Raw genomic sequence first — 17,808 nt, 5'->3', positions numbered from 1 at the left:
TAGTGCCTTCATAGAATAATAAAAATAATAGGGGTGAGGTACATTTATCTTGATATCTTGTCTGCTACTGGAGATGCTTTCAGTAAGCCTACAGAAATCACTGGTTCTGTAGATTTCAGAAGGGTGAGATTCCTTTTTTTTTTTTTTCAGGAAAAGCCAGGATGGAGCCAAAGGGACTAAGATGAGCACATATCACAATGCTTCTATTCATTTACAAGAAGCAGCAATTTTATTCATCTGGGCACAAATACATAAAACTCATAGTATGATAATGATAATATCTGATATGATAATAGCATATTCCCTGGACTACATCTATCTGAACATCAGAGAGGTAGATGAGATGAATAACAGCAAAGCAGGGGACAGAGACTGAGCCTGTGACTTCATGGGGTGGGGGTGGGGGAACTTGAGACCACACTTGAGGACCTAGATTCAGTCAAAGGGTGGAACTTGAGGACCTAGAGTGCCACATTGGCCTCGAGGTCATAGGTTCCCCCATCCCTGGTAGGGGACTGCCAGGTGAGAACACTCTCTACTGATGCAGGTGGGCACCTTTTTGACAATTTAAAAAGTTGCCTAGAGCTCTGAGAGGTTACTTGCCCAGAGTAAAAGGCAAGACTTGTTCCAGGATCCGTCTGGCTCTGGGGTCGATTCTCTATCCATTAAGCCACCCTGCTTCTCAATAGTAACAACAGTTTACAAATCCTGGTTTAAGGTTGAAAAGTCACTTTGCAAACACCCAGGATCATGGATTTCCTCTTCTGTAAAATGAGGGGACTGGAAGGGGGTCTCTATGATTCTCCCAACTCTTAATCCAAGAACCTAGAGTCTGGTGACTGTCCCTATCCACAGAATCCTAGCTCTCCATTTCTGAATGTCCCCTTTACTGAAGGAGCAAAGATAAAAGGAGATGAATATGACGCAAGCTCTTTAGGGCCAGGGACAACATTACATGTGAATCTGGATCTCTACGCTTAGCACAGAGCCTGGCATACAGCGGGAGCTAAATGAATACTTGCTTATTGACTGATTAATAGCCCCTGACTTCAAAGAGCACATATTCTCTTGGGCAGATAGAACATGTACCCAGATAAACACAGACAGGGAAATGTGAAAAGGAAGACAACATTTATAACTAGGAATGGGAGTTAAGAAAAAAAAACTTTGTAGGACACGGCATATGAACTGAGTTTTCAGGCAGTGAGATATTCCAAAAAGTGGAGGTGTCTCTGAGGCAAACCTCTAAGGCTGAAGGAAGTATTGGACATCCATGGCATGAACACACTGCATAACCAGAGCTGAGCTGGCACCAAAGAGCACAGATTTAGAGCTGGAAGGGACCTCAGAGCCCATCTATCCCAGTCCCTTAATTCTACAGATAGGGGAAACTGAGGCCCAGGAAGAAGTGTCTTACCTAATAAGTGACTGATATAGGATTTGCACTCAGGCCTTCTGCTTCTGAAGTCAGTATGTTTTCTACAGTAGCACATTAGGATGTGACCCTTTAATTTGGAGAAGAATGCATATGTGTCTTACAAACGTTAAGTGGAAACTTGCCCAGACTCAAGCTGGGTGGTCATTAGCCCCAGGTCAGAGAACTATTTAGGGCTAACATTGATGAATGGCATTGATACTAATTAAAACGTCAAGGTGCTTCTAACTTGAACTCAACAGAAGGAAACAATGAACCCATTTGAAAGTATATGGTGAGGGGAGGGTAGGTGGTGTCATAGTGGAAGGAGGGAAGGTAGGAAGGAAGAGAAGAAGGAAGAAAAGAAGGAAGGAAAAAAGAAAAGAAGGAAGGAAAGAAAGAAGAAAAGAAGGAAGGAAAGAAGAAAGGAAGGAAAGAAGGAAGGAAGGAAAGAAGAAAGGAAGGAAAGAAGGAAGGAAGGAAAGAAGGAAGGAAAGAAAGAAGAAAGGAAGGGAAAGAAAGAAAGAAGGAAGGAAAGAAAGAAGGAAGGAAAGAAGGAAGGAAGGAAGAAAGGAAAGAAGGAAGGAAGGAAAGAAAGAAAGAAGAAAGGAAGGAAAGAAAGAAGGAAGGAAAGAAGGAAGGAAGGAAGGAAAGAAGGAAGGAAGGAAAGAAAGAAAGAAGAAAGGAAGGAAAGAAAGAAGAAAGGAAGGAAAGAAGGAAGGAAGGAAGGAAAGGAAAGGAAAAGAAAACATGGTGAGATGTGTAAACTGAGAAATTGCTTGGATGACTTTTCTGAAGATGAGGTGTCTAATTATGGACCATAACACACACACACACACACACACACACAGAGGCACCTATCTTAAGTGAATTTACTACGGGGACTTCCAGGCAACTCTGTTCCCCTAAAAGTCCTTAACATCCCTCAGCTGACATTTCACCATCATGGAACCTGTAATGAAGGTCTTTGCCAGCTGCAGCCGATTAGATTTTCTGGCACGATTACATTTCTACATATCGATTACATTTCCCTCTTCCTTTTCTCAGGGGACAAGATGGCAGGACAGGATTATTTGATCATCAAACTGGAAACCTAAGGTGCCTCAGAGGCCATCTGGTCCAACTCTCTTCATTTTGCAGATGAGGAAACTGAGGCTCAGAGTCACAGAAAGAGTTGTCTAAGGTCACACAGGCAGTAAGTAGCAGAACCAGAAAATTGAGCCTAGGCTCTCTGAGGCCAAGAATAGTGGTCTTCCCACTGCATCATAAGCAGAGAGTCTGGGCCTAGGCCATCCTGCATCCTCATTCCTCCAAGAGCTAGGCTGGACCAGGTGGATCATCAGGCAGTGGGGTCAATTGGGGCCATGAACATAAACACACACACACACACACACACACACACACACACACATCTTGCTCTCCAACTATTCCATCTCATCAACAGGAGCCCCTCCCAGAGCATCATGGGTATGTCTTCTCGTATTCCCAAATCCTCACTTACAAAGTGGGAGCATCACTGGTCCTCCCCAGAAATAACTGTGTCAAGATTGGCTCCCATTCCTAAGGGAAACAAAACACCCCAAAGCCACGCAGAAGCAGCTGGCCAGAAACATCTGGGTAGAAACATACTTTTATTCCTCAGAGAAACGTCCAAAAATAAATCTTTCCTGACACACTCACCTAAAGTGAGATGGAAGGATGCCATTTTTAGGTCTGCCCAGAGAGTTCTCCTTAGGTTCAATTTTAATGTTTTTCGGTCATGTCTGACTCTCTGTGACCCCATTTGGGGTTTTCTTGGCAAAGAGACTGGAGTGGTTTGCCATTTCCTTCCGCAGCTCATTTTATGAATGAGGAAACTGAGGCAAATAGTGACTTGCCCAGGGTCACACAGCTAGTGTCTCAGGCTAGATTTGAATTCAAGTTTTCCCGACTCCAGGCCTAGCACTCTACTCTATCCGCTGCACCACCTCATTGACCATGGGTTCAATTTAGTGACCATTTATTAAGTGACTAATATAGACAAGGCAGCTTTTGGGCTGTGAAAGGGAGGAGAGATAAAGGATGATAACTTGAGGGGATGTTATGATCAAGAGAGGGTCAAGGTAAGGATTGGGGAACCATGGATGACTTGTGAGTAGAAGAATAAGCAGGTCACAGTCATCTAAAAATTCAAAGGATCTAGTTGTGGGTGTGAAAGTCTGGAAGAATGACCACAGGAAACTGGCTAATCTATCTGCTGGTGTGATAGGTAGGACAGCTCCTTCCCCTCTGCACCTGCTGTCCTGCCTGGTTTGATCTCCACAGAACATAATACTCCCTGGGGTCCCCTCCCTGTCCCTCCCCCTCCCTCCTTCCCCTCCCCCCATTTCCTGTCTCCTTCGGTGTGTTATCAGCTCCTTGAGGGCAGGGACTAACTTGCTTTTTATTCATTGTGTCCCCAGTACTTAGCACAGTGCCTGGCACATGGAACTCGCTTAAATAAATGTTAATTGGGCTAGATTACCAGAGAGTCCCCCCCCCAAAAAAAAGACACAAGCAAACTCCACAACCAACAACAAAAATTCCAGCCACCCAAATCCCAATTCAGTCCACAGTCTTTTTGGAATGCCTTATATCCTAAAAATAGGAGGCAGCTAGGTAGCTTAGTGGATAGAGGGATGGGCCTGGAGACAGGAAGACCTCAGAAACTTACAAACTGTGTGACCCTGGGCAAGTCACTTCACCCTGTTTGCCTCAGTTTCCTCATCTGTAAAATGAGCTGGAGCAGGAAATAGCAAAACCACTCCAGTATCTTTGACAAGAACACCCCAAGGACATTATGGTACACAGGGTCACAAAGAATTGGAAATGACTGAATGACTGAACAGCAGCAGCAAATAATCTAAAAATACATCCCCCCCCCCCCCCCCCCCCCCCCCCCCCCCCCCCGCCCCCCCCCCCCCCCCCCCCCCCCAAAACCACAAAAACACCCCCCCCCCCCCCCCCCCCCCCCCCCCCGCCCCAACAGTACTATAGCTGGCCTCAGGAAAACCTGGATTCGAGTCTATTTATATGACCCAGGGCAGGTCACTTTAGCGATAGGGCTCTCAGAGCTCCAGGCAACTCTCTCAGAGTAGGAATCTATTAAGCACCTACAATGTGCCAGGCCCTGGGGACACAAATACAAGGAATGACACATTCCAGACATCAAGAAGCTAATATATGACTGGAGGGAGCAACGTGTATACAGATGTGTAGAACCCAGGTATTACCAGGTCATTGCAAGAGGCAGCTGGACAGTGCCAGCTGTGGGGAGGAGGGGGGTCAGGGGTTGCTAGCACCTACTATGTACTTTGAACCTGGAGCCTTATCACTTTCTGAGTGCGATGCCACAGAGGGAGGGTGCCCACCCAAGCCGCACAGAAATGGCAGCTTGGGGCTGAGGGGATTATTAAAAAGATTAGCCAAGGACAGAGAATCCTGCTCCGCCCTGCCCTGCCCAATCCAACCCAGCCCAGCCCAGCCCTCCTTCCTTGACCTCTCCCACTCCCAGCTCCTCCTCAGGCCAAACCAAATTTTAGACCTGGAATGTTCTCAGGGCACAGGGTTGCAATGTAAATAGCTTCCAACTCCGAGCATCCCCCTGTGCCAGACCCAGCAGCACACCTTGGTGCGAGGCCAATCCACGACTGGTTTATCCAAAGAGGGGAAAATGATGGTGATGACCATAGCATTAGCTGGCATTTTTATAACACTTTAAGGTTTGCAAAGTGCTTTACAAATTCTACCTTATTTGATGCTCACAATAAGCCTGCAAGGGAGGAACTATTATTATTACCTCCATTTCACAGGTGAGGAAACCTTGAGGCAGACAGAGGTTAAATGACTCACACAGCTAGTAAGTATCTGTGGCTGGATTTGAATTCAGGTCTTCCTGATTACATACAAAACCAAACAGACTGGCCAAGAGCCTGAATTCCCCATCAGTTGTCTCACACCCCCTCTTCTGCAGGATGGTCTGTGTGCCTAACGAACCTCTGCTTCTGACTGTTGGCTAACCGATATTCAGGAAAGAGACCTGACCCACCTCAGCAGTAGAAATCTTCAGCACAGAGAGTGGGAAGCAGTTACAACCCATTCTACTGGACTAGCCCAGTGAGGCTGGAGAGCCACTATGGCCCCATTCTACTCCACTATCAAACTGAAGGAACAGAGAAGCTGTGGTCTATCTTCTCCGGGTTATCTCACTGAGGGTGGGAATCAATCAGGCACCATCTTTACCAGGCTCTCAATCATGCAGAGGATGAAGGGTAGTGAGATCCATCCTCACTGGGCTCACACACTGAGATTGGGAAAGAGTTGTGATCCATTCCATCGGGCTACCACATGGAATGTAAAGACCAGCTGTGGTCCATCATCAGTCAGGCAGTCACTGCGTTATCACATTGGGTAGAACCCAACTATGTTCCACTATCACTAAGCTATATCGTAGCTGAGGCTAAGGAATGGCTATGGTCCATTCCACTGATATGTCACAGATCGGCAATCATAGAATCATAGAGATAGAGATAAGAGGAACTTCAGAGTTCATCTAGTACAACCCATTTTATAGATTATGAAACTGAATCTCTTTTTTGTGGGGGGGAACAAGGCAATTGGGGTTAAGTGACTTGCCCAGGGTCACACAGTTAGTAAGTGTCAAGTGTCTGGTGTGAGACAGGATTTGAACTCAGGTCCTCCTGACTCCAGGCCCGGTGCTCCATCCACTGCACCACCTAGCTGCCCCTATGAAACTGAGTCTCATATGGACTAAGTGACTAGGATGGAGGAGGGAAAAGGAGGAGAAGTGAATAAGAATTTATGTACCACTACCACCACCACCACCACCACCACCACCTCCTCCTCCTCCTCCTCCTCCTCCTCCTCCTCCTCCTCCTACTACTACTACTACTACTATGCTAAGCTCTTGACAAATATCTCATTTGATTTAGGATCACAGAATCTTAGATCTTGAGCTGGAAGAGGCCTTACGTTCACATATTCCAAAATCCCCCTTTTACAGATGAGAAAACTGAGGCCCAGAGAGGTCTGGTGACTTGCCCAGAGTCACACAGCCAGTATGTGTCAGAGGCAGGATTTGAACCCAGATCTTCCTAACATTCAAAGGCCAACTCTCTTTCCACTCTGCCATGCTTCCTCTCAGATAAGGTATGTAGAGCATTTCTCAATCAGTCCATCGGTTCTAGGCTTGAATCCTGGCACTGCTATTCACTACCTCTGTAACCTCTGGCAAGCTCGTCTACCATAGTTTCCTCACGTGCGTAATGAGAGGAATAATCTCTAAAGTGGCTTAGGAGCAGTATGGAATAGTGGAGAGATAGAAGGATAGGCTTGGAGTCAGGAAGACCTGGGTTCAAATCCTACCTCAGATATTTACTAGCTGTGACCCTGGGAAAATCACTTATCTTCTGTCTGCCTCAGTTTCCTTGTCTGTAAAATGACTGGGTTGGACCCAATGGCCTTTAAGGTCCCTCCTGGCTCCAAATCTATGATCTGATGATCTTTCCAGCCATAGTACCTAAAGACCCAGAAAAGGAAGCTCTCACCATCAAAATCCTCAGCATCAGCAAAGGTTTAACATCAGAAGAAATATTGTTTTGTCAATGTCAAATGTCACTGAAACCACATAAAATGGAAATGTCCATTTTATTCATTGTTTATGTTTAGAATTAAAAAAAAATGACAATAAAGAAGATGCATTGACGTCTGTCTTCACCCTTAGGACCACTGGGCCATCTGCTGCTAAAATCTCGTCTATGCGTTGTGTCCCTCCCTCCCCTTACCATTAGAATGGGAATTCCTTGAGAGCATGAATTGCTTAGTTTTTCTATTTGGAACCCAGAGCTTAGCAAAATGCTTTGCATGTAAGCGTTAAATAGATGCTTTTTATTCATTCTTTTTTTCCTAGCTTCGGATAGTACCTGGGGATGAACAGTCATCAGAAAAAGGAATGGGCTTTTTCTCCAGTTCATATATTGCTTGAAATGTTCTTCTCTACAGCACAAGAGAGCCTGCCTTTGGAGAGGGGGAGGAGGAGGGGTTCAAAAGAGTTTTGATGCCAGATCTTAATGGCTTGGAGAAGTGGGAATGAGGGTCAAGGTCAAGGCAAAATCTGCCAATAGGAATCAAAATCCAAATGCATCTTTAAACGTGCAGCTCTGAACAAGGCTCAGGATCACGGACCTAGGAGGTCCCGAGCACACCTCATTTTACAGATGAGGAAACTGAGGCCCAAAGAGATGAAGTATCTTGCCTAAGGTCACACAGAGAGAAGTAGCAGAGATGGGTCCTTGGCCTCTTACCATGGTGTCTCTAATTCACAGAATCTGGGGTGTGGATGAAGGGAGCTCAGAGAGCACAATTTGTGCAGACTCAGGACCATCGTCTTCCCCCATCAATGTCGATTCTGGCCAGACTTTTCCCTCACTGGGGTGGGTGGCAGCAACACAGTCCTGGGGAGTGGGCTCAGATTTCCAGGCTTAAATGTGAGATTGCAAGGTCTGTTCTAGAGCAGCCTCAGGAAAGATGGAAACCCAGAGCCACAACTTACAAATGACTGCCTGGGCAGTGGCTAGAAGCCAAACATACGGAGGACAGTTACTGGGATGGCTTGATTACTTCAATTCACTTCAGCAAGTAATACTGGCCTTTTCTCTGTGCCTCACACCTGATGCTCATCTCTCTGATTTTTCATATTTTTCTGCCAAGCCTGAAATACTGCCCCTCCTCATTCCTCCTTTTCGGAGCCCCTGGCTTCCTTCAAGACCTAATTTCAGAGTCATTCTGCAGAATGCTGTTCCTGACCCAAGTTCAAATCTGACTTCTGACACGTACTTGTTGTGTGACCTTGGGCAAGTCACTTCACCCTGTTTGCCTCAGTTTCCTCATCTGTAAAATGAGTTGGGGAAAGAAATGGCAAAACCACTCCAATCTCTTTGCCAAGAAAACCCCAAATGGGGTCATGGAGAGTTGGATACAACTGAAAAAAAAAAACAGACAACAAATGTCATATACATTTATATGTTGTCTTCTCAACAGAATTCAAGCTACTTGAGAGTAGGACCTGCTCCTTTGTAGTCTCAGTATCTAGAACAGTGACTTACCCATATTAGGTGTCAAATAAGGGCTTGTTGGCACAAAGGGGAAAAAAACACAAAAGAAACAGCCTCTTCTCATGAAGTTTACATTTTATGGGGAAAGCACATCACATATGTCACTCTGGAAGGGAGCCCCAGAAAACTCTCTGGCTACACAGCTTCTTCCACTCTAAAACCACTGGAGGCAAATCTCCTTTTTGTCTCCATTGATTTCCCCACCATGGGACTGAGACCCCAGCTTTTGTTTAGCTGTTTCAGTAGGGTTCAACTCTTCCTGACCCCATATGGGTTTTTTTTTTGTTTGTTTTTTGGGGGTTTTTTTGGCAAAGATCCTGGAGTGGTTTGCCATTCCTTCTCTAGCTCATTTTACAGTTGAGGAAACTGATGCAAACAGGGGTGAAGTGACTTGCCCAGGGTCACACAGCTAGGAAGTGTCAGATTTGAACTCAGGTCCGACTCCAGGCCCAGTGCTCTAGGCACTAAGATGCCACCTAGCTGCCCCAGACTCCAGCACTGACACACAAAGAGACCCAAGCAGGATCACAGAAAGTAAGAGCTGAAAGGCATCCTAGAGGTCCTCCAGCACAGCCCTGCAATTTTAGAAATGAGGAAACTATGAAGTAATACAGGAAAAACGCTAGAAAGGCCCCTGGATTGGGAGCTGGAGGCCCTGGCTCTCTGAGGTACCTGTGTGGCTTTTGTATTCACTGCTTCCCCTCTCAGGGCTTCAGTTTCCTGATCTGATCAAAGTTCCATCAATAATGCATTTCTACACCCCTTCCAACACTGACTTTTCCCATTTCTTGTTGTTTCTGCCATTTATTGAGTATGAGGGGAAACCTTCATTTTTATAGAGGGGGAAACTGAGGCCCAGAGAGGGGACATGACTGGCCCAAGATCACAAAGCCAATAAATTTCAGAGCTGTGATTCAAACCCAGTTCTTCTGGGTGCTTTTCATTACACTCTGCAGAGTATAATCTCCCCCAGCATCCTCATTGCTGATAAGCCGCCAGCCTTCATCTGGATTTAATGGCCTCTAATATTCACTCCAAGTCTAAATTGATGCCCTAAGATCTCTTCCCCTTGTCCATACTTGTCCTGCCTTGTATCGTGGGGCCTGGCTTCTCCAGACTGAGCTGGTTTTACCCAAGCTCTTGCCCATAAAAGTTAGCTTCTCCTTCACCTTTGAATGCTACGGAGAGAAGGTTTTTGTTATCTCTAGTGACCAATAATTATTGTCAATAATTGTTCTGACATGGGGGAGCTGAGGCAGGGGACAAGGAGGAGGGATGCTGAATTATTCACAGCACTAGTCTTCATAACCACTTAAAAGACAAGTATGCCTTGCTCACTGCTGAGCTAAGTGACAGGGGGAGTGAGGGAGAGAAAACAAGAAATTTCCACTGAGCTTACTCCCTTTGCTCAAATCTCTGCTGAAGGGAGAGACCAGGATATGTAGAAATTCGAAAAAAATAAAAATTCAGGTTTGAAGCAACAGCATGAATCACTTGAGACACTTTAAATGTGCAAACTGCAAATTAGAGGGAAGCTATGGGGTGGCTGGCTGCTGGCTCTAGTGGCTTCATTCATATACAAGGGGCACTCAGGGGCACCAGCCCCCTTAGGGGCCACCATCCTCGGGAGCTCTTAGGAAAATGAAAGTGCCCAGATTCTCCGAGGGCAGGGCGCTCCCATGCTCATCCCTGACCCCAAGCTGCACCTGAGAAAAAATCATACGTGGATTCACAAGTGTTGAGCTGGAAGGAATCTTCAAACTCTTCCAGTCCAACCCCTTCATTTTTAAGGATGAGGAAACTGAGTCCCAGGAAAGCTAAATGACTTGCCCAAGATAACACAGGTTGTATGTGGCAGAGTTGGGATTCGAACTTAGATTTCCGTGGCTGCAAACCCAGTCTGGCTAAGAAAGATGAACAGCTCCCTCCCGGCTCACGTTTGCTTTCCCAGGGCTTCCAAGGTACAAAAGTTGGCAGCCCAGAAAGCTGAGGGGTGGAGTGGGGAGGGGGAGCCTTCTCCTACCCTAGCACTGAGGCCAAGGACGCAGACTGGAGAGTCCCAAGTTCCTGCTGTTGGAACCTACACTTACCTGCCCTCCGCTCCACGGGGCTCACAGCGTAGCCCGTCTGGCCCAGGTAACAGGGATAACAGTTCCTCCAGAGGTAGCGGTAGTGGGTGGTGGCTACACCCCTCAGCGTCCCCAGCACCCCAACGCACCACACAACAACCCGACACCAGCTGTAGCCTGGCCCCATGACCAGGCGGGCAGCCGGTCCTCCAGCAGGCCAAGGGTGGGGTGGGGGTGGGGAGGAGGAGGCGGGGGAGAGGAATCAGAGCAATGTGGGAGCTTCTTTCCACGGGGCAGAAAAAGGCGAGAAAGGGAGGATGCAGGCGGCGGCGAGAGAAACGCTCCTCTCTGGGCAGTCCGCGGCGGGCAGCGCCTGCCCCAAGCGGACAGCAACGATGCACCGACTGACCCGCAGGCAGGCAGGCAGGCAGGCAGGCACTAGGGAGCCACCGAGCAGCCGGGGCCAGACTCGAGCTCTCTCTGCGAGCCGGCCAGCTCCTCCTCTCTTAAGTTCTCAACTTTCCACCCGCCCCCTGCAGGTAAAGGCCAAACCCCAGCAAAGGCCCCCGCCCACCCCTCTGGCCCCCGCCCCCGCCCCTGCCTCCTCCACCCCCCCCCCCATTTGTGGTTTCTGAGAGCTGGCCAGCGCCAAAGTGTGTGCGTGACATCACATTCCTTCTCAGAAAGAGAAAGAAAAGAAAGAGAAAGAGAGGGAAGAAAGAGGAGAGGGGACCAGAGAGAAAGTCAAAGACATGGCAAAAGAGAGAGAAGAGAGGAGATGAGAGAAAGAATGAGACTCAGAGACACTGAGAGGGGGAAAGTGTGGAGCAAAAGAATATGAAAGGAACCAAAAGGGGGGTGGGCGAGGCCCAGAAAAGAAAAAAAAAAAATCCTGGCAAATGTCTGCAGGCACTGTGTGTGGAAGGAGATTTGGGGCCAGGCTATATTTCTATAATTGGTCAGACTAACAAAGAGAAGGAGTGAGGGGGACCCTTTAAATCAGCACTGCATTTTGGAAACCCCATGTCAGCTGGGTGGTGAGGACCTCGGAAGCAGAGGCAACCCCTCTCCAGCACCAGGCAAGCACCTTGACAGAGCAGTCAGTGCTGCACCGGGTCAGGCGACTAGACAGAGAGGGCAGGCGAGAGATCAGTACAAAGAAATATGAGAGTGGGCAAGGGGGTGGGGGTGGACAGAGCAATGGAGGGGGATCCAGGTATCCCCAAAGCAGGAGGGAGGAGAGCCAGACAGCTGAGAGGACATGAGTGGTAAGTCTCCAGGTGCCTAGAGGGGCAGCCTGATTGTTTAGAATATCAGGCGTGCACTTGAAGTTGGAAGACCTGAGAGCAAATCTTCCCTCAGACACTTACTAGCTGTGTGACCCTGGGCAAGTCATCTAACTATTCTGAGCCTCCAGTTCTCTGCGGAGAGAGCGAGGCTGATGATTTGCACAGCTCTGCCTCACTTAAATCCCATTCATTTGAAAGCCAAGACATCCCTCCTGAAGACCCTCCTGAAGTCACTGGTTCTCTTCGAGAAGGACGAACAACAACAATAATATGGTGGCCACAATAGCCGTCAGTAATGCCTAATTATAATAGCTGGCATTTTGTGGCACTTTAAAGTTTGCAAAGGATGTTACTTGTATATCATCTTATTTGGTCTTCTCACCAACCCTGTGAGGCAGGGGCTTTTGTTATCCCCATTTTGCAGAGGAGGAAACTGACTCGAAGAGAGGTTAGGTGGCTAGTCCAGAGGCACATGGCTAAGGAGTGTCTGAGGCAGGATTTGAACCTGACTCCAAGACCAATATTCTCTCCGAGATGCAGCATGATAGGATAGAGAGCCAGTCTTGAAGTCAAGAAGTGTATTTAAATCTTACCTGGGATACAGAATAGCTGTGTGATTCCCCCCACCTGTCTAGTGGGGACAGTGAGATAGTCCAGCTTCCTGGCTACACAGTCAGCCTTGGTTATCTGGAAGTCCTGGGTTCAAATTCTTTCTCCGACATATTATAGCTAAATGGCCATGGTCAAATTCCATCCTCTCAGTGGTCCCCTCATCCCCTACCGTTGCCAATTCAAATCACTGAATGAAATTTTCAAGCCAGGGGCAGACCTACATTGGCAGAGTGTTTACACAACAGGAATTTCTCAAAGGGGTGAAATCACAAGTCTGGATTTTTAAAAATGAGAGCAATAATACCTATAGCTTCCCAGGCTTTTGTAAGGATCAGAGGAGATAACTTGCACAAAGCATTTGGCACACTTTAAAATGCTATAGAAATGCCCATTCTTTTGGCCCTTCTTTGACTTTTCTTCCTCTCCTGCATCCTCAGAGCTCAAAGGGGTGAGCTGGGAGAGCCTCTGGGGAGGAGTTGGCCTTCTGAGACAAGTTCCCCCCAACCCTTCCCTGAGGCAGTGAATAAAGGGGCATTATGCTTAGTAGAACTCAGCCCGGATCCCCTCCCAATTCTTTCTACCAGGCTGGGCAAGCAGAGTAGTCAGCTATCTTGGGCATGGCAGTCTACAGGGCAGTGCCCAAGGGACTATTATAGACCAGCCCCGTTCTTCCCACTGATGGATTTTCAGAAACACCACCCCCGGAGGGCTGTTCCTCACAGGGTGGTCAAGGAGCTGCTATTTACCTAGGACTCTGAGATTTGCCAGGCACTTTACCTACACCAAGCAATAAACACTTATTAAATGCCTACTACTATGGGCCAGGCAGCTTCCCTACAGTCCTAGGAGGAAGGAGTTATTGTTATACCCATTTTAGAGATGAGCCAACTGAGATGAATCAACTTGTTCAAGGTCACCATTATAGAGTCTTGGAGAGGCTTCCTGAACCTGAACCATCATGTAGATTGGAAACTATGCCAGACTTAGGAATCCAAAAAACCAATTCAGACTCTCACTAGTTTTGTAAATCTGGCCAAGTCCCTTCACTTCTCTCTCTCGAAGCCTTGCTTTTCTCATCTGTAAAAAGGAAAGAATAATACTAGGCAGCCCAGGTCAATGAAAAGAACTCAGAGGACCTGGGTTCTAATCCTGATTTTATTACTACCTGAATGACCACGGGCAAGTTACTTTACTATCCTGGGCCTTAGTTTCCTCATCTGTGAAATGGCCAAGGTGGAATGAGATAACTTTAAGGTCCCTTCTAAGCTATATCAAAGACCCTGTGATTTTATTCTAATGTTTGTATAATGCTTTAAGATTTGCAAGGGGAGGTATAAAATCCCTCTATTACCATTACAGACCCCAGGGTGCCCCTTTCCATCACACTGCACTGCCCACAGAAGAGGGGCATGGGGTCACTGGTTTCAAGGATTCAAGGACTGTCATGAGGGAGTGAGATTAGACCACGTGACCCTGAGCAAAGTACTTAGAGTCTCTGGTCCTCAGTTTTTTCATCTATAAAATGGGAGGGCTGACCTAGAAGACCATCTATATCTCTATCATCAACTCTACAGCTATCATCCTACTCATCAAAAGTCTCTTCCTGCTCTAGACTGTGATCCTATGAAGATTTTTTTGCTTCCGTTTTTGGTTTTTGGTTGGGCAATGGGAGTTAAGTGACTTGACCAGGGTCACACAGCTAGTAAGTGTTATGTGTCTGAGGCTGGATTTGAACTCAAGTTCTCCTGAATTCAGGGCCAGTGCTCTATCCGATCCTATGAAGATTTATTTTGCTTGGCTCTAGTACACAGAATCAGGTGGAAGTCATGAAGAGGCACATTTAGGCCTCAGGTCAGTTCCAAGTTCCAAACATCAAAGCTATGCCCAAGTGGAATGGGGCTGCCTTGAGAGAGAATGGGTTCCATTTTAATGAAGGTCTTTAAGCAGAGACTGTTGTTGTTAAGTTGTTTTCAGTCATGTCTGACTCTCTGTGACCCCATTTGGGATTTTCTTGGCAGAGATACTGGAGCGGTTTGCCATTTCCTTCTCCAGCTCATTTTACAGGTGAGGAAACTGAGGCAAACAGTCTGAATTGACTCGCCCAAGGTCACACAGCCAGTAAGTGTTTGAGGCTGGATTGGAACTCAGGTCTTCCTGACTCCAGGCCCAGCACTCTCTGCACTTTGCCCCTCAAGCAGAGACTAGATGATCACTAGATGTCAGTTATATTGTATGGGGGATTTTTTTTTTTTGGACCGTATTAGTTGGTTGCTGAGATCTTTTGTATAATGGGATTGTGATATACATACAGTGACTCTCATTGCCTCCTTTGAAGGCAATCATGAAAGAGTTCATTGCAAACCTTAAAAAGCTGAATAAATATGCATCATTAATGATATAATACAGGGCAGTCAGGTGGTACAGGGGATAGAACTCTGGCCCTAGAGTCAGGTAGACCTGAATTTAAATCCAGCCTCAGACATTTAATAGCTGTATGAGCCTGGGCAAGTCACTTCACCCTGTTTGCCTCAGTTTCCTCATCTGTAAAAGGAGCTGGAGAAGGAAATGGCAAACCACTTCAGTATCTTTGCCAAGAAAACCCCAAATGGGGTCAAGAAGAGTCAGTCATGATGTAAATAATTGAATAACTGAACAATAACATTAACACAATGCTGGAGCCTGCTGGGCGAATTCACAGTGAACAAAACAGAGCTGTATCAGGCTGGGCAAAGAGTCTTCAGTCAAACTCACCAGGATCTTAGATTTAGGTCTATAAGGGACCTTTGAGGCCATGCAACCCAACTCTTTCATGAGAAATGAGAAAACCAAGGCTCAGGAAGGTCATACGCATTGATGAGAGCACGGAGGCGGAAGGGGAGAGTGGGGTGGAAAGCATGGGTGTCTTGCTTTGTCTGTGACTGCAGAAGACATGCGACTGGGGAAAGGGGAAGGGGTAGGACAGCTTCACACCCATGGGAGACACACACAGCTCCCGTTTGCTGAAGACAAAGGCTGATCTTGCCCCAACCTGTCTCTAAAATTAAATGGCCAAGCCTCAGCCTCCTTGCGTCCCTGGCACTGGGCAGGCTTATGAATACAGCATGAGAATGAGACTGCCTGGAATCCAGAAGAAAGGCAGAAAATTTTCAAGTGGGCTCTGTAAGCCCAGGAGTCACTGCTAATCTCTCCAAGGACATTTAGTTTAATTGCAAACAAACATATTTATTCCTGACATTCACACTGATTGGACCTCCAGAAATCTCATTAACCCACAGACTTTCCCATCCCTCTGCAGAATGTGCCTTCAATATCAAACCAGCATTTTATTGTCTCAACATATATTTCATTTGTCTATTATTCATATGCAACTGCTAACAGAAGCCATGTTATACCCAGTGCAGCCAACAACCAACAGCTGGGGTGGTTTCAAAGGGCCCCAGGCTACCCCTCCCTTGGGGATGGAAAGAAAGACAAGAGCGGGTGTTGACTCTGGGGACCAGGTGCGTCAAGGGGGCTCACAACTGCCACGCACACCACCACAAACGTGAAGCATGGTGTGAGTCCAAAGTGAGCTTGCAGCCCACCAAAAGCCTCTCCTGGGGTCATACAAGTGAACTCCAGTGGTACCTTCTGAAGGAGGCCTTGACCTTCTATCCCCACTGCATCCACCTCCATGTACCTATTTGTTCACATGTTGCTTTCCCCATTAGAATGTAAGCTCCCTGAGGGCAGGGACAGTATTTTTGCCTTTTCTTTGTATCCCAGCATTTAGCACAGTACCTGTCTGGTACATAAGCATTTACTTAATGCTTCTTGACTGGCTAACCATGATTTGTGGGATCCAGACACAGGTATCCCTCGACCCCAAGTCATAGTGTTATGTGTAGACTGAGGGGTAAAATGGATGCCTTCCCCTCATTTTAGAGATAAGTAAATTGAGGCTCAGAGAAGTTATGTGACTTACCTCAGATAACATGGGAAATGAGTAGCAGAGAAAGCACTTGAACTCAGATCACAGAAACAGAGGACTAGTCCAATCTTTGTTATATTCTAGATCCCTGGTGAAGCCCATGGACTCCTCAAAATAATGATTTTTTTCAAAAAATTCATAATGGAAGGAAATGCTTAATTTCAATTAGAAGTCAGTGAAAATAAAGATTTAATTTTTTTCACATCCAAGTTTATAAACCCCCTGAAATCTATCCATGGACTCCTTGGGGTTCCCTGGTCCCCAGGTTAAGAACCTCTGGTCTAGTCTAACCTCCTCATTTTACAGAAAAGGAAATTGAGGCCCATAGTAGGGAAATGACGTGTCCAAGGTCATACAACTAGTAAGTACCATCCTTGGACTTTGAACCCAGGTCCAAATCTAGGATCATTCTGCTTCTCTCAAATTTCTGATCAAGAATGCCAAATGCAGTTTTAATTTGCATTGAGAGAAGTAGAAATGAGAGCCGAATGATGCAGGAAATAGCCCAGTTTTTGCTCGAATCTGGTCAGTCCACATTTGGAGTGCAATATTTGGTTCTACACACCTCACATTGGGAAGGACATTGAGAAGATGATGAAAATCCCCAAGAGGGCAGCCAGAATGTCAAGGGCCTTGTCTTTGGGACCTAAGAGGCTTGGTTGAAGGAATAGGGACTTTTAGCCTGGAAAAGAGATGATAATGAAGATGATGATGATGATGATGATGATGATGATGATGATGTGTGTGTGTGTGTGTGTGTGTGTGTGTGTGTGTAGGGGGTGAGAGATGGCTTCAAGTAGTGGAAGGACTGTCATGTAGAAGACTGGTGAGACTTTGGGCTCTTGGCCCCAGATAGTAAACTCAAGGTACTCTGAGAGTTCCCTCTTGCCTCAAGGATAAAGTACAAGCTCATTCTATTTGGTTTTTTAAAACCCTCCACAGTCTGGCTCCAGACTACGACCTGTTTTTCCAGGATTGTTCATGTGATTCACTTTCCATCTCCCCTCTGTGTCTTTGCAGAGGAAGGAAATATGGCAGAGGCACCCACTTTGGACTTTATGTCAGGATAAACATTCTAACAATTAGAATCATTCCAAAGTTGAGTGGGCAGTAGTGAGCTCCCCAACGCTGAAAGTTTTCATGCAGAGAATAGATAACCACTTGTTGGGTAAGTGGTAGAGGGGGTTCCTGTTAAGGTTATTTAGTCAGTCAACAAACACTTATGGACAAAAAGATAGCAAGGATGGTAGATGGACAGATAGATACATGGATGGATTAATAAGAGACAGATAGATAGATAGAT

General features: G+C 46.5%; 1 protein-coding gene across 4 annotated transcripts in view; it reads right to left on the bottom strand.

The window, feature by feature from the left end:
• Window positions 1-17,808, bottom strand: part of LOC114029550 (multiple epidermal growth factor-like domains protein 6) — a 381,178-nt gene that overhangs the window by 114,051 nt on the left and 249,319 nt on the right. Inside the window, exon 1 of one of the 4 annotated variants that reach the window (XM_027844045.1) lies at window positions 10,656-10,823. The exons of the other annotated variants lie outside the window; for them this stretch is intronic. Within the exon in view, the coding sequence (XP_027699846.1) occupies window positions 10,656-10,821 (166 nt within the window). The 5' untranslated portion in view covers window positions 10,822-10,823. Of the gene's footprint in view, window positions 1-10,655; window positions 10,824-17,808 lie in introns of those variants that run through there. 4 annotated transcript variants of the gene reach the window in all.

This window comes from Vombatus ursinus, unplaced genomic scaffold (assembly GCF_900497805.2).
Source record: "Vombatus ursinus unplaced genomic scaffold, bare-nosed wombat genome assembly UNPS02014932.1, whole genome shotgun sequence".
NCBI lineage: Eukaryota > Metazoa > Chordata > Mammalia > Diprotodontia > Vombatidae > Vombatus > Vombatus ursinus.
This window is presented reverse-complemented; position numbering and strand designations above follow the sequence as displayed.